Source organism: Bos javanicus, chromosome 22, assembly GCF_032452875.1.
Source record: "Bos javanicus breed banteng chromosome 22, ARS-OSU_banteng_1.0, whole genome shotgun sequence".
NCBI lineage: Eukaryota > Metazoa > Chordata > Mammalia > Artiodactyla > Bovidae > Bos > Bos javanicus.
Genome location: NC_083889.1, coordinates 11,411,226 through 11,428,342, shown reverse-complemented (window position 1 = coordinate 11,428,342; position 17,117 = coordinate 11,411,226). Strand labels below are relative to the sequence as shown.

At 46.9% G+C, this 17,117-nt stretch overlaps 1 protein-coding gene and 1 pseudogene across 1 annotated transcript in view; both read right to left on the bottom strand.

The window, feature by feature from the left end:
* Window positions 1-17,117, bottom strand: part of CTDSPL (CTD small phosphatase like) — a 125,008-nt gene that overhangs the window by 24,087 nt on the left and 83,804 nt on the right. Inside the window, exons 2-3 of the mRNA XM_061395927.1 lie at window positions 6,821-6,975; window positions 1,987-2,019 (exon numbers count right to left, since the gene is read on the bottom strand). Coding sequence (XP_061251911.1) covers window positions 1,987-2,019; window positions 6,821-6,975 — 188 coding nt within the window. The remainder of the gene's footprint in view (window positions 1-1,986; window positions 2,020-6,820; window positions 6,976-17,117) is intronic.
* On the bottom strand, window positions 2,029-6,812 carry LOC133235058 (diphthamide biosynthesis protein 3-like; annotated as a pseudogene).

The following is a 17,117-nucleotide window of genomic DNA, read 5'->3' as shown; positions in this document are numbered from 1 at the left end:
TACAAAAGGCGTCTTTTCCCTCATGGCTATTTTATTCTGGGATTCTAAAAAGAGATTTGTGGAGAAAGGGTCATTTGTCTCAGTAGAGTGTTTGCCCTGACAAATACGTTGATTCAACACTTAACTTTATAGATAGCTGTGAATTAACTCTGGAAAAAAACCAGAGCTATCAGAGTACCAGAGGTAGGGGGAGAGATGCCACCTGTTGTCATCTGTTGAATGTAGACATGCTTGCAGGAAAAATACACAAAACTACTTTGTTATAAAGATTAAAAAGAGACCCTGGTAGCAATTTCACTGGGTACCCTACTCAAACACTGGATTAGAAGATGGATTGATCCATCTTTTTGATCCAAGTCAGTTCCCAACAAAGCCTAAACCCTAGGCACGCTGGCAAATTCAGAATCATTCCACAAACTCATGCAAGCTGCAAATCAATGCAGAGTTAAAGTTCAGGGAAAAAATTCACAAGTGATATCCACTACCAAATTTGGAGTCAACCTGTTACTTTGCCAACAAAGGTCCATCTAGTCAAGGCTATGGTTTTTCCAGTGGTCATGTATGGATGTGAGAGTTGGACTGTGAAGAAAGCTGAGCACCAAAGAATTGATGCTTATGAACTGTGGTGTTGGAGAAGACTCTTGAGAGTCCCTTGGACTGCAAGGCGATCCAACCAGTCCATTCTAAAGGAGATCAATCCTGAGTGTTCTTTGGAAGGAATGATGCTAAAGCTGAAACTCCAGTACTTTGGCCACCTCATGTGAAGAGTTGACTCATTGGAAAAGACCCTGATGCTGGGAGGGATAGGGGGCAGGAGGAAAAGGGGACAACAGAGGATGAGATGGCTGGATGGCATCACCAACTCAATGGATGTGAGTTTGAGTGAACTCTGGGAGTTGGTGATGGACAGGGAGGCCTGGTGTGCTGCGATTCATGGGGTCGCAAAGAGTTGGACACGACTGAGTGACTGACTGACTGACTGACTGAACTAATGAAATCGTTTCTTTCAATGTAAGATCAGTGTCTCTTGGATGCTCCCAGAAAATAACGTTAAAAAGCCCAAGGAAAGACAGATGAACAGACTTCAAGCAGACAATCTGAATCAGAATCTTTATGGATTAGAATACCAATTTCAGGCCATCTGAAAAAAAAAAAAAAAAAAAAACCTAAGTCCTTCTCTAAGGACACAGACTGTTTGAAAGATCTTGTTTGATATAGGCATCTCAACTGCAGGTTTCTTTTGGGAGTTGATCATTGACCGAAGATCAATGCTTCCTGCTGGCTGGCCTCAGGCTACCTGGCTCGGCTGGCAGAGCAGAAGGAAGAGGAGGAGCGGTGGGGACAGCCTGTGCTAGGCTCAGACTCTGGTCAGTCTCCCGAACTCCAGGACAGAAGTTGGCGGCTCAAGGGGATACCCAGTTGTGGCAGAGCTGCAGTACAGCCAGCCTGGGAGAGTCAGGGCGGAAGCAGGGAATGGGACGGGGGTGGTCCTGCAAGGTCTGTAAATATGATTGGGCTGATTTTTCTGATGGAGCCATAGCCAAGCTACTGACACTTGAACAATCAGAAATGGCCTGCTCCCTTGGGAGGGGCATCTTGGGAACCTGGTACCACTGAAACAGAACCTGTTGCAAAGAACCTCTTTGGGACAAAAGTATGGTCTCCCAGTCTATGGGGTGGGGACGGGGAGAAGGAAGTGCTGCCTTAAACTTATTCAGGAGGTCCTTCTCAGAGAGAAAGGTCAGAGTTTGGTTAATAGATGCTGGTTGCCTTGCTGTTCTTGAGAAAGTTCTCAGAACTTCCTGCTAACAGTTTAAAATGTAGCTTCACTCCCCCGCCACCGCCCCCCTAAACACAACAGAGTTCTTTATACCATGATTAAAAAGCTCAATATAAGCCAAATATTAAAAAAAGTCTTTTATATTAGTAGGCCCAAAGCTACAAGATTCTATGAGTGTTTAAATAAAATTGGATAAATATACATACACTTGGTATGGGAATGATCTGCCTCTGGTCACCCTAAGGAGAAAGAAAAAACACAATCATTGTCAGATTTAAAGAGAAATAGATCATATTCTCAAAAGAAACTTCAAAGCACTCTTGAGTACTGCAGCCATATGACCTCCTGTTCTCTGTACCTTGGTGGGATTTAATGAGCAGGAGGAACCCAAGAATAGTCTTCAGTTACTGGGCTCCCCTCTGCCTCCTAGCCACTCCTTCCCCTGACAAACCAGGCCAGGTTCCTGAGGCTCATAAATCATCCTGTTTATTTAAATAGCACCTCCTTTACTCCCAGGAATTTAATCCTTAATTGAAAAGGAGAAAGGAAAACCCATACTTTACTTTGATCCATGAATCTCTCTAACAACTCGCTTGTTGCTTCTTGTAAGTTTTTCTCCAAAGACTAAAGCCTTAAGTCAATATGATACGCAGGGAAATGGAGACAGTTTAACCAGATTCTGAGGATCCCCTGGCCACTTCTGGCCCTCTTCTAGGGGAGGACTGGGCAAACGGGACAGGCAAGGTGCAAGGAATACCCGCCAAGGACACAGGCAAAGGACAGCTTTCCCATGAAAGCGAACAGAACCTGTGTTGGTGGGGAGTGTTCAGAAAATTCAGGTCCCAAGAAAGGGCCTCAACCATTCCTTATCCCCAGAATGCCAGTCACTCCAGACTTGGTCCATGGAAACACTTCATGTTAACATCATTGAGAAAAGCTAATAAAAAAGCAAATTTATCTCCACTGAGAATTTCCAGTTTCTGTGTTTCTTATTCTTTTTCAGCTGATGGATGGGAGGCAATGGGTCACAGCATCACGGTCCCTGATAAGGAGATGCATGGTTCGCGGTCTTCCACGTGGAAGGATTTGTGAAAGTGTATCCTTCTTTATTCAGGGGGGTCACTGGGGACAGGGGTCTCATGAGAAGAAGTTAAACCTGACTGACACAGAGGCTGATCTCTGCTGATTTCTGATCTCTGCTCCAAGAACCATTTAGCAACTTCTAGATTATCTCCAGCCCCTCGTCATCACCTCTGCAGTGTGACAGTTGCTCGTTTCCTCCTGACATACTCTTGACGGCTCTTTCCTTCCTCAGGACACTGGGGGCTTGTCTTAAGGATTCACAACTGCCTTTGTCATCATTAAAGGCGGAGGCATGCTATTCTCCAACATAACAGCACAATGAAATAAAATCTCAGTTTTCAAGAACTTATGCAGAGAAGTGCATTTCAGAAGCTTTTAAATACTATGGTTCCTAACATCTGGAGATTGGTGGGACAGATTTTAACCAGAGGCTCACAAGCCCACTGGGTCACTGTGGACCCTCTCAGCCCTGCATTACTGACACTCGGGGCCTGTGGACTCTGCTGCGGGGGCTGCCCAACAGTATCCCTGGCTTCCAGGCACTAGATGCCAGTAGAAACCCTGGAGCGTCAACAGAAATGTGTCTGAGCGCATGTGTGTGCGCGCGCTCAGTCTTGAAGTTGCGCCCGACGCTTTGTGATCACATGGATGGTCACCCACCAGGCTCCTGTGTCCATGGGGATTCTCCAGGCAAGAGTACTGGAGTGGCTTGCCATTTCCTCCTCCTGGGGATCTTCCAAACTCAGGGATCGAACCTGCCATCTCCTATACTGGCAGATGGATTCTTTACCACTGACTCACCAGGGAAGACCCACAATGTCACCAGACACTGTCAAATGTTTACTAGGGGAAACAGTCGTCTCCAGTTGAGAACCAAAGTGCTAGCGGGGAGATGGCAAACAGCCCCCGAACACAAGTGCATCTTTAGACTAAGTGAATGCTCAGTGAGGTGAGAGGTAACACCACTAAATGGTTACTTTGGAAGGGCTTGAGGAAACACAGACCACAACCAAAGCTGCTACCTTAGACAGGTATCTGAGCTTGAAAATGACCCCAGAGGTTTACGTGTGTGTGTGAACATGGGGCGTGCATGGATGAGTAAGCATCTAGCAATGGCATTCACTCTGCCTCACTCTCAGTAGTCCTCCATGTCTCTGCCACTGGAGTCTTCAGAGTGCCAACTCCTCCTCGCCTCTGGCAAGGGCTGCACACACTTCCATACTTTCATTTTGGGGCAACTGGTCTTCAGTCCAGGCTGTAATTGGGACAGTCACGATGGCTGTCACACCAGGCCACTGCTCAGAAGCTTTTCTCTAGGACATAGTAAATACACACGATGCATGGAATCATTCTGTCCACATCGTTCTCTCCTCCTCCAGCAGGCTAAGTTCAAAGAGGCAGAGAGGGCCTGGGAGGCAGTGGTAGAGACAGGCCTGCAACTGGCTTCCACATCTACTGAGCCTGGGTTTTACGTTCCAGTGTCCTGATTAGGCAACTGCAAAGGGCAGAGTTGCCCCGCTTTGACATGGGCTCTTTCTACAGGGTCTGGTCTCACACACTGAAGGGTCACAGATTATGCAAATAATGCACTATTCAGGGTTAATGCTTTAAAAAGCCACTCTGACAAGTGTTAACCGAAGGACATTTCCACGAACGAACACCAGGTCCAGGTAAGTCCAGCTCTGCTGCAGGAGATGCCTTCAAAGACCTTTATTCTCTGGTAGATACAGCTAAGGGTTCCAGGAAACCTTCCAGGAGGAAGGTTCTTCAACACCACCTTCTCAAGCCATTCATCTAGGCAGGTATTCATTAAACAAAACTTTTACTATGACAGCAGTGACTCCTCTCTCTCTCTCTCCAAAATGATTGTACCCATGAAGAAGCTATTGACTTTGCATTTGATTTTTCCAGCTTGGCTCATTTCCCAAAGTTCAGGCTTTGGAATCTAACATGTCTTCTTCAGCGTTTAACTAGTTCTTTGTCAGTAGAAGTGGCTGGGACTGTCTCTCCACACATGAACTGATCTTTGTCATAAATCACTTTCACAAGGAGAGAGCAGCTAGGGCACGTTGCCACGTCTTCCCTGTTCTTCAAACCTTCCTTGATGATGCAGAAATTACCCCTACATGGGCAGGAGTAGAAACATGTCCCGGAGTCCTTGTCATGTTGAAGTGCTCAATCTCCACCTTGTCATGAAACACGGCCATTGTCACTGGGACAGCAGAGGTCTGTCACTTCCGCGACCTGACCCAGGCCGGGGCAGGTCCAACCTCAAGGGCGCTGGCCCAGTTTGGGTAATTCTTCTCCTTTTTTTTTCAATCCTCTACAGGCCTAGGATACAAACTATGGTCCCTTCATTAATAGGGACTCTCTACAGCAATGATTTTCAAACTGTAAAAGTTGATAGTTTAAGGAAAGTACACTGAGGGGAGATATCAGAATACAGGGCTCTGACAGGGTTTACAGGCAAATTTCATTATACAAATTCTACCGACGTATTTTTCCACATCAACTGAGGGTAAGGTTTAATATCTCTTAAGGCAAGTTATCTTTCATTATATTTTTCCAAAAATTTCTCAGCTATTCTTAGATAGCTTTTCTTCTATGTCAATTTTAAGTCTTCCTATTCAGAAACACAGCACATTTCGTAATAAATAAGAGCCACCATACCAAAAGCTTTTAGTGAACTCTCATTTTTTGGTAGTATTTTGGGTTTTCAATGCAAATAATCACACCATCTGCAAATAAAATTGGCTTCCTATCTTTTCCATATTTATATCAATCATTTCATTTTTTTATCTTATTACATATATTAGCCAGAACTGCCAATGATTTTCCTATGTTGTTGGCTGTTTATTTTTAGAAGTCAGCTTTTTATGATGCTCAAATGATATTCTACTATGTATCTGGCTGTACTGTTGATTGGTATGTAAAGGTGTATGGCTACTATATACGTCATGTATTAGATGCTGTAACATAAAATGTCCCTCTTTCTCCTGTTTAATGCTTTTGGCCTTGAATTCTGTTTGTCTGATTTTAACATTGCCACTTTTGCTTTCTATTTATTTGATTTGCTTTGTACACTTTGCCCATCTCTTAATTTTCTACCTTTTTTTTTTTGGTATTACTGTATGTTGGATGCTGGGTCAGAAACTAGTAGCCACCTGCTGTAAGTCATTAGCACTGTTTACCAAATCCAGCTCTCTTTCTGGGCACATGGTAGGATTATACTTTCATGCTCTTTGAAGTTAAGTATAATCATGGGAATAGCTTTGGCCAATAAAAAGTAAGCTGAAATGAGTCTTGTTACCTCCGAGTGAAAACTTTAACAGCCAGTGTAATTTACATATTCCTTTTTTTCCCTGACGTGACATGAGATTACTATTGTTATCCCTGCTTCCTCTTGGCTTATACTTCTGTAATTTTTTTTTTTTTTTACTCATTCTCTTACCATGAACTGTTCTGAATCATTTGGTTTTGAATATGATGTCTGTTAGACAGCACGTGGGTAGAACTTGTTTTTACCTATTGTGATGATCTGACATAAAATTTTTTATTTGATATGTATAAAAGAATATATAACAAATGTTTATGACTAAACAAGGTAGTTAAATCCACTTGTATTTATTATCTGCTTTTTTCCAAGCTTCTGTTTCTCCTCTGGACTTTCCATTTCTTTGTCTGTTCCTGGTTCTTTAACTCTCTATTTCATACATTCAACCTCCCACAACAGAATGTGATAAAAATGTGAAGTGACTCTTCTAACTCGCATCAAATATGTTCTTTCGTTGTGAAATGGGAATGACTGACATATCCTGTAACAAAATGATGAACTTTTTTGGCAATTTCAAATCTTTAAGTTAATGGCTGTACACATACTGTCAGAGAGTCTTCCTAAGGATGTTCGTCAAGGATGGGACAGAGAGCCCGCGGCAGCAGTCGAGCATTTGCACTGACCTTCTGGAGCCCACCGTTCTCCTCCACCAGCGGCGGAAGCACACCGGGGCTGCTGCCTGGGGGGGCATCCACATTGTAATCACGGAAGCAGCAGAAGAAAGAGCTGAGGATGCTGCGGCTCCTCTGCTTCTTCAGACTAACGTTGCACTGGGAGGCTGCGAAGAGAAACAGGGCCTAGTGTGGTCAACTGTAATTCGATGATACCCGAGACCAAGTCACAACCGGAAGATGAAAGGTACCAGGACGTCCCTCTGAGAGACTGCTGTGTGACTCCTAGAGGGCCGGATGGCTGATGAAGTCCAGTCCTGCTGGCTGGATAGAATTCCCCTGACCTTGGCCCAGTGGGGGCTGTGTGCTCATTAGCCGACCCATCCCCGGGGTCAGGTGCCATCTGCATTCCTGAGCCCAGCAGATAAAGTCCTTCAACCCCGCACAAGTTCTACTTCAAAACACAGATCCTTGTAGGTACAAATCAGACCTGGCCCTCGCTGAGAAGCAGTTCTCTTTGAAGTGTGAAGAAAGACTCACTTGGAAAGTGGGTTCCTGGATGCTCCCTGCTCACCACAGACATAAGACTAACTTCATGGGTAAAAAAATAAGATGTGTGAGGGCACAAAGTAGCCCTCTTCTTAAATTCTGCCACTTGTCAAGGAGCTGATAAGAGCCTGGACCTAGAGAGCCTAGGGGCGGACGCTTCCGTCACACTTAAAACAGAAACTGCAGGAGAGATGGGACAGAATGCGAAGGTTGGCCAGGACAGAGCCCATCTTCATGAAACACAGGGCAACACTGTGTCACCCACTCAGTCCCTGGCCCGCAATGGACTGAGGCTCCAGAGGGAGGGATGGGTCCTTTATGTTATCTAGGGCTCACAAGACAAGCTGCCACAAGTCAGAAATAAAAGGCAAAAATTAGTGCTGATGAGAAACACGCCTCCGGGGGGACGCTGACAACTTGGAGGTGCAGGAGCGTTTTGCCTGGGAATGCAGTCCCACCACATGCCACGTCTGGGTGGGTCAGCAGCGCTGCACACGGGCTACCGGCACAGGGCCCATGCTAGGGGCTGGCGGGAAAATCACCACCACAGGGAACTGTTCAGAACGCGTGCTATTGTGACTGGGTGTCCAGCTCTCCCACAAAGGGATTCTGGCATGATTCCTCTTTGTACACCGAGGGATTTGTATAGTACCCACCCTCTCAAGAGATCACAAAATCTTTGCTGGAAGTCTACAGGCTCCCTTCTACCAGCAGTAAAACCAAACGCATTCAGGTGGAAATTCTGAAAAAGGACAGAAAGGCTGTTTTGCCAGCAGCTCGACAGACAGGCCTGGATGGTTTCTAGCCAGGGGTTGGGCATTTGGCCTAGGAAGTGTGAACTTAAGATCCTCAGTGGGAATTCCCTGGTGGTCCAGGGGTCAGGACTTGGGAGCTTTCATTGCGGGCGCCTGGGCTCAATCCCTGGTCCGGGAACCAAGATTCTGCAAGCCACAAGGTGTGGCTGGGAAAAAAAAAAAAAAAAGATTTTCATTCACTCAAGATGAACTTGAGAACCATGAATCTTCAGAAAAGCTGGCTATTTTTTTTCTTATGAACCCTTAGGTATATGTCAAAGGGCATCCATTTTCTCATTTCAGGCTCCACACGCCTGGCCTGACTAGACCAGGCCACGAGGACCACCAGGCACAGAGACCTCCTGCACAGCAGTGGTGGCAGTGACAGTGACCACTATTCCCCAGGGCTGGCCCTCTGGGTGGAGCACTTCACAATTCTCATCTCAAACCACCCTCCCAGCCACCCAAGGAGACAGGTGATTGCTTCTACCTCATTGCCGAGAAAATGCAGCTAGGAAGTGCTTGTGCCAGGACTCAAACACAAGTGGGCCTGTTTCCAGAGCACGTGCTTTCCCCACGCACCACACCGAAGACATTCCTGAAACAGCTCGGGTCAGATTAAGATGGAGGGAACATGCCAAATGGGGAGAAAAGCATGGCCATAAACTCATATTTAATATAAATGATTGCTTAAGCTGTTCTGCTGTTACTATGGGTGTTTTAGTTTTTATGGCTCACTCAAATAACTTAGTCAGAGGGAGAAAAAACTGTCTCTTCTCTGGTTGACAGTACATTTCTCTACAAGTAAACAAGCTGTTTGTTCATGTCTTGCAGACAATGAGCTGTTAACACCCAGGCCGGGCAGTAAATAGCTCTGCAAAACCCACTTTCCTGGGTCGTGTTTTCATCAACAGATCACATAAATCTTCCCCATAACTAACAAACTAACCTATATATTAAAAAAATTCCTGACTCTGGAGATCATGAGCTACTTATAACTTCTACCATATGATTACTTGCCTGTTTGGCAGCCACAAACAGGGCTGCGGGGTTACTATTTGCTCGGGTCACTTGGCAAACCATTGCCCCGAGTGGGGAAATGGCAGCTCACTCTGCTCCCTGATCGGTATAGGAAGAGGTGAAGCAGCTCAACTGGTCTCACGGCCAGGGCTGTGGGAGGGTCCGGGCATCTTCCTGCTAAATACGGTCAACATCAGGGCCTGCAGGAACCACCTGGAAGCTGGGGGTTCTGAATCGTCTAATCACTCTTGGGCTGGGCTGGGCCTCTCAAAAGCAGGCTAGCAGGGGAAATGGATGGATTTCCTGAGGACCAGTATGAGCCTCACCCCGCCCGAGACCCTCGCTTCCCTGAAAAGGTCAAGGTAGGGCTGGGTGGGTCTCCTGACCCTGCTGCCTTCCACCCCAGTGGCCACCTCTCCACTGGCTACAATCCAGAGGCCCTTGATTTACTCATAAGCCTCTGCTAAAAGGGTTTCACAGTTGATGTATGAAATCAAAATCTATGTTGCCATGGAAAAATGTTTATAACATTAGGTTGAAAAAGTGAGATAAATGTATATCTGACTTGATCATAATTGTGCAAAACAAAGGAAAAGAGATTACAATAGAGAAACGCCTGGCAAAATATATATATCAATGTTAATGGAAATTGTCAGATACGAGTATTTATATCTTTCTTCTGTATTTTCTAAATGCTTGGTGGTCATTATATTTTACTCTAACAATGCAGAAAGAAAATCGTCTTGTTAAGCTTTCTTTCAGCAACTTTGTAAAGCTCAGGAGAAACCACATCCTACTCCTAAGCTTAACCCTTTAGACTTATTCCTCTGCTTTCCATTCTGGGAGGTTTGAAGGGAAAAGCAGGAGAGGGCAACACTGTAAGCCCTGCAGGAGGCAAATGGCCTGGCTGTGGTGGCCCACGCTCACCCCCAGATGGCAAGATCGCCAGCATGGAACACACCTACCAAACCAGACCAGATGAGGCCTGTGTGAAAAGAAGGCGCCAAGTCCGTGGTCTTCCCCAGCAGAGTGCTTTCCACTGGCTTTCTCACCTGGCAGCCCACCTGGCCTCTCACTGTCCCTGGACACACAGGCGGCCCTGCTCCTTCTCTTTGCTTAGTCTTGACTCAGCCTCTCACCACCTGTCTTCATTCGCCCCTTTGAATGTCCCTACTGATAACACGAGCGGTCTCATGGTAGCCCAGGGGGCCAGAAGATGGTCTGTATCAGAATTGTTAACAGTAAGATATTAAAAAAAGACAGTTTAATACACACACCTCCTGGTTACACTGAGTTTAAGAATATTTTGGAGGAGTAAAGGGATAGGAACTTCAAACATCAGTCTCAAACATTTCATAAAGATACCCATGTTTTATCAGATTTAGAAGGCAAACATCATCAAAAAATCATTCTAAAGCTTTCTCTTGCTTTCCCCTGGATCATCTTCCTGCTCCTCTCCATGCCCACATGTGCACCTGACTTCTGGTTTCTCTAAGGCAGACTCTTCATCACACTCACAGCCTACCTCCTGCTCCTCCTCTCCGCATTCCCCACTTCTAGAACATCCCTGTTTGTCAGGGGCTGGTTCAAAGCCCACCTCTTGGAAGAAGCCTGTTCCAGTGGAAAGGGTTTATTCCTCAGCCACTGAGCTCCCCAATAAACATGTGTATGTCTAGGCTACATCGTCAGCCCATTCCTCTCTCCCAATTTCCAGGCCACTTTATCCACCTGCCCGCCAGACAGATGTGGTCTCTGGATGCCTCCTAGGAACCCCTCACCCAGCAGGTCCCCTCTTCAGCTGGGGCACCAATCTCCTGGTATAAACATCCATGCTTCTCCCTCTCATTAAATCTCTGGTTTTGATATTCTTAGCAGCTCTTAAACCTGTCCGCAACAATGCCCTGGCTCTGTCATATCCCAGCTGAGGCCCTCAGCTTCTGTCTCCGGACCACTATGACAGCTGTGAAGCTTGTTTCACTGCTGCCGATTCTGAGTCCCCTAATAACTACTGACAGGACCCACCGAGATGTAGCCCGACAAGCGAGGAGATGGTTTGGTGGTCCTAAGTGTGGCCTCTGCAGTCAGCTTCCCAGGTACTGCCTCGACCAGCAAATGTATGTATGGGACCCAAGTTATATGACTTAGGCTTATTGTGAGAGTTAAATGAGTTCTTACCAAGCACTCGGAATGATGCCTATCACACGGTAAGCGCTTCATAAATGTTAGCTCTTATCACTACCATGAGTCTCCTAAAAGCTTTTGCTTCATACAGGAGTAGGGGTTCTGCAGGTAAACCTTGGATCACAGGCTGGATTCCGTGGGTACACGTTTGTTCCCTGGCACCTGACAATTAAGAGGCCCAACTTACTATGACAGATCTTGGTCACTTACACCGTAATTTAGAAATGCAAAAATAGAAAAATCTCAGAAGTGAGTTTAGTCAACTGGAGAGGCAGAGATGAGAAAAGAAGAAGGAAGTAAAGGAAGGGTGAGGTGTCCAGATGAATGCTGCTGGGGGCTGTTCACCTGCTTTCCCTTAGGAAAAGAACAGTGCTTTCAAGCTGAGGTGATGGAGCATCCACTGGCTCAGCTCTCCTCTGCTGGGCTCTGCGCCTGCCCATCTGCTTCTCACCCGGGAGCTCCTTGCCCCTCACTGTGCATCAAAAGGAGCACCCTCCCAGGTGAGGAGGCCAACAGACCCAACAAGTCTCTCCTGCAGGCTCCCCTCCTGGGCCATTCTGTTCTGCCATCTCCCTCAGGCCCTGGGCGTGCAGGTCCGTCAGAAGGACCGCCCTGCTTCCTCTCTTAGTTCTGCTAAGGAAGATGTGCTCATGGTTGCTCCCAGCAGCTGTCCTTCTCTCCATACAGGTGTTTGGCCCCTGAACATGGACTCCCATAGGGTAGGACTGGGAGATCCCTGGCAGGGCCAGATGGGGTGATCCTAAGATGTCTCCATTTCTCTGAGCAGCCTTAGGTAGGAAATCCTTCTCTGAGAAATCCTGAGAAAGGCTGTAAAGAGCTGGAGATGTTGGGCACGGGCCTCATCCATGTTCCCAGTGCCCTCTGACCATGTGGGGAGTGTGTGACCTTGAGGACAAACAGGCACGGGGCTCTGTTTTCCGGGACACATTCTGAGAGCAAACGCTTCCCTCTCCACCGCTGGACTTGATGTCACTGCAGCCGAGAAGATGAAGACCCTGCTTCCCACTCTTTCTCCGCCAAGGGCTTGGGAGCTTCCACCCTCCAGCACAGCAGACGAGGGGCTTTGAGAGTGCCTACAGATGGGGCAGCTGACATGAGAGCAGAGATGGCTGCCTTCTTTGAGTCTTCAGTCCTCAGGGTAAGACAGGAATCATCCCAAATACCTTCCCAATCCCTCTGGGCAGAGTGCTGGCCCAGCAGCAAGAACCAATATCTTCAAAGCATCAGCTGCCGATGGGGAGTGTAGTAGAAATACAACATTTTTGCTTATCAGGATCCATCACCTGTCCTTCTGGTTAAAGTTCCACCACTGTCCGCCCAACCAACTCTCAGTGCATAGCCACAGCCCAGCCAATCAGAGCTTAGGGACAGGCATGTGACCCAAGCTGGGCCAAGGAACATTAGCCTGGGGACTCAATGCTACAGCTATTGAAGATGTTCTTTCTTTGTTGGTTTGCAAAACTGGCAGGATATAAGCCTGGAGCCACTAGGGCCATCTTGGCCACCAAGTGAGAAGCACCTACCTGATCACATGAGCCAACACTGCGGAGAAAGTAACTGGGCTGTGGAGAGGGACAGGCCTCAGACAACACCATCTGTGGACCTGGTTTCAATACACCAGAACTTTTTGGCATTTTAAGCTATATGAAAGAATAGATTCTCTTTTTCTTTTAAGCCAGTATGGATTGGGGTTTATGTTACTTGGAATGGAAAGGATTATCCCCTGAAGATGTGGGCTCCTAGGCATGGCAATGTAGAGACACTGATGAATCACACAGGCACCGTCCTAACCTCACGATACGCATGCCCAGGAGGAGACACGGGAATAAGCAATTCTGATACAGAACAACCCTTGTTACAGTGGGGTAGCCCAGGGCATGGCTGGGGCCTGGAGAAGGGCTCATGGTCTAGATTTGGGGCATGGAGGGTAGGAGTGATTTCTTAGAAAGAAGTCTGAGAACTGGGCTGACAGCTTCAAAACATTGTTGGAGGGGGCAGGGAAGTAGGGAAACAGCAGTGTGTCAAGGCCCTGAAGTGAGAGGAGCATGAAATCTGAGAAATCAAAGTGGTGAAGAGTATGAGACGGGGGTGAAGTCAGCAAGGCCTTTGTAAACCATGGTGATGAGTCTGGATTTGATTCTATGAACATGGAGAGTGGTGTGATCAGATTTGTACCACACGTGTCATGGCTTTGACTTCCGTAATTGGAACTACTGAGTTTAAATTTTAGATTATGGCTAATGTAGGCTATTATATAAAAGATTTCCAGGATATTTAAAAATCACAGATGTGGACTCTTTCTATGTAAAGCACCTAGAATGGAACTTCTTATTTAAAAATCGACTTTAAATACAAGTTACATGGAAATAAAATGGGCTTTAGAGGGACATTTGGGTTCAAGTCTCAGCCCTGCATTTTGTCTGTCAGTGTGAATTCATCTACCTAACCCACACCAGTAACATGGGCGTACCCACCCTCCCAGGGTTGTTGCATGGATGCAGTGGAAACAGGATATGTTTGTGTACGAGAGAAAGTCTACCAGTGCCTTAAGATACAGCAACAAAAACTTTCCGTCTAAGCCCAGTGCACTGCTGCACTATGAACAGAAGTTAGCTTGTACCCAGACGACAGTACTCACAAAAACAGCCTGGCTTTAGGAGAAAACACGTAGGCAGACCCATTTTGTTTTTGGTTATGTGAATTCTAAACTTAGAACGTGAAGAAGCTCTTTAGAACTCTACCTCCTATCTAGTGAAGGCTTCTTTGTATAATAATAATAATGTTAGAAAGTAAACAAGTAAGAACCAGGTCCACATGTGAAACTTAAAGTAAGCCCTAGAATTCAGGCCTTTTCAAGGAAGTCTTACTTGAAATATGATCAGAAATAAAGTTTTGTAGTTAAAAGCATGGAATGCCATGGGGAAAGTCCACCGAGACTGATGGTGGGGTTTGGTCTGTCACTGGGACGAGAGGCAGAAGGCACCACTGAACCCACAACCAGTGGGCATAAGAGGCCGAGAAGGGCGTGTCTTCTGGTCATCCTCTTCTACTTCCTGACCTGACTGGCTTCCTTCTGGATCCAGACCCCAAGGCCAGCGTTTCCTAGTTACTGTGGTAGTTGCCCACGCCGCACCACCACTGCCCTTTGACAATTCTTACGTTCTGACCTGGTTTCAATTCCAGATGTAGAGAGGCTTAGGAACCATCCCGAACCCCAGGCTGCAGAACCAGAATATCTGGAGTTTACCCAGGATCAGGGTTTTGCACACCATCCTCTGTGAGCATCGCACAACCATCCTTGTCTCTGATCTGGTCTATAACTCCCAGCGTCGCCCCGCCACCCCCATCTCTATATGATCAAAAGAGTGATTCAGGGTCAAGACGAAAGTAGCTGACATGTGGGTGGGAATGTTTGCTGCTGCTGCTGCTGCTGCTAAGTCATTTCAGTTGTGTCTGACTCTCTGCAACCCCAGAAACGGCAGCCCACCAGGCTCCTCTGTCCCTGGGATTCTCCAGGCAAAAACACTGGAGTGGGTTGCCATTTCCTTCTCCAATGCCTGTGAATTCATCCCCAATCATTCAAGTGTCTCCCCAAGAGAAGAAACTGCACCTTGGCAGCTACAGAGGTCAAGGTTCACCTTTCATTCCCACAGTGCCAAGCCAGCCTGAGTGCTGGCACGGGGTCCAGACTGCCAAAGACCCAGTGTAACAGAATTTCTAGGAGAAAACTGACTTAACACACAAAGTCTACGGCTAAGGTGTCAAAGCACTGAAACCTGCCCTCAGAACCAGTTTCTTTCATGTCTCGAGCAGAACCGAGAAAGGTACTACACGGTAGATTCGCATCATCCACGTTATTTACAGCAGAATATTAAAAATACGCAGATACCAATGTTATCAGAGCTGCAAAACTGGACACCAGAGTTTCCCAAAGAAAGACTATTTCTCTACCCCTGTGGATGTCAGAGCACAGTACAACCCTGAAGAGGCCATACGACTGCATTTACAACCACATTACCACGGAAAAAGCTAAACACACTTTTTTAAGGAAAGAGGGGGAGTTCCTCTCAAGGGTCGGCTTTTAAATGAATGCACCATTTCTTCTCTTCCAGAATTGGGCTGCAATCTCTGGAATGCATCCCAGGGCCATGGTTTGGAATGACTGTCTAACAGGAAATTCTGGGCAGTCTGTGCATACATTACATTCCTTTCCCACCCTGAAAGAGTCGTCAACAAACACAACTTTCCTCTGTTGGAATAAAATGGGAGGTGTGGGTGTGGGGAGAGGCCAGGGCACAGACCGCGCAGGGTTCAAAAGCAGATGTGGCTGCTGAGATTTCAAACACCTCTCGCTCCTAGAAAAAGGACTTAAGTCACTTTTTGAGATGTTCCATCAGTCCCGACTCTATTTGCAAAGGATCGATTTGCCCAGGGAATTACATCCGCCACTCTCTGAAAGAAACGTGCCTTTGGAAGCTCTTTTTCCTGCTGCAGCCTGGAACTGGCAGTGGTTCCTCTAGCAGTGAGAAATAAAGGTGGGGGGCCGGCAAGGGCTGATGGCTAAGAACTGGGCAGGAAAAGCCCTGATCTCATCCTCCAGAGGTGGGAGGATGTGCTTCCTCGGTTCACGGCTGGCTCCTAAGAGCCCGCATCAGCTGAGCGCCTTGTTTGTGTTAGCCCTGACACAGCTCACCCGTGGCCTTCACCATGTGCAGTTCCCCATACCATCACCCCATTTTCCAATGAGAAAATCAAGGCTCAGAGTCCATACGAGTATGCAGGGAGGGTTCTGGGGTTCAAAGCCACAGCAGCCGGCTGTAGGGCTCCTGGCCTCCCAACCCATTTCCCTGTCTCTCCCCAGCACTTGATGGATTTGGGTTTTATTTCCAGGGAGAAGCTCTGAATATGAGGCCTTGGACCACCTGCCTTCACTCCAAACACTGTACTCTGAAAAGCCCAAAATGAACCTATAACACTCCCAGCAGCCCTATGAGATGCAGCCAGACACAGAGGATGTGCCTGACCCCTGAATGTCTCTGGGCCACCAAACTCTGTGACAGCATCCCAGGAAGGCCCCTCAGCTGGGAATGCCTTTCCTGGCCTCAGTGCTCCTGCAAACCCCTGTGCCCACGTGACGCAGCTCCTGTTGCAGGGCTGGAGATACACCGGGTCTGTGTGGGTCTAGAATATGAACTCTTAACCATCACTGTACAGAGTCTGTTTTTCATACTGAAAGCCAAAATCAGTAGCGGAACAAAGGATTTAAACAGACAACAGACTTATCTTGAGGAAGCAAAGGTTGACATTTAACAGTAATCAAATTAACGAAATGTTTAAACAACAAGGCCCAATTGTGGATCTAATAAATGAGCAGAAATGATAAAAATAAAAACAGACAGCCAATGGTGGTAATGTTTTGATGGCCTGGGCCCATTTTCTCACATGTTGCTGGTAACTCCATTATCTGGAACAAGCCATATGAAAAACAGGTGAGTGATGTGTCAAAGACCTTGCTGCACTCACACCAGCGGTCTGAGCATCCAGCAGAGCAGGGATGCTTAATTAAATCAGCGCACAGCAACTGGAGCGAATATTGTGCAGCCACAAGAAATGACCATCGTGAAGACACGTGGGGAGGCATATGTGGTCAATGTCAGGCAGGGCAACTCAGACGCTGCGCTGTTCAGCGCTTGTGACTTTGTCTTCTGCTCTGGACAAGCTGGGGAAGGCAGCTTCCAGAAGGT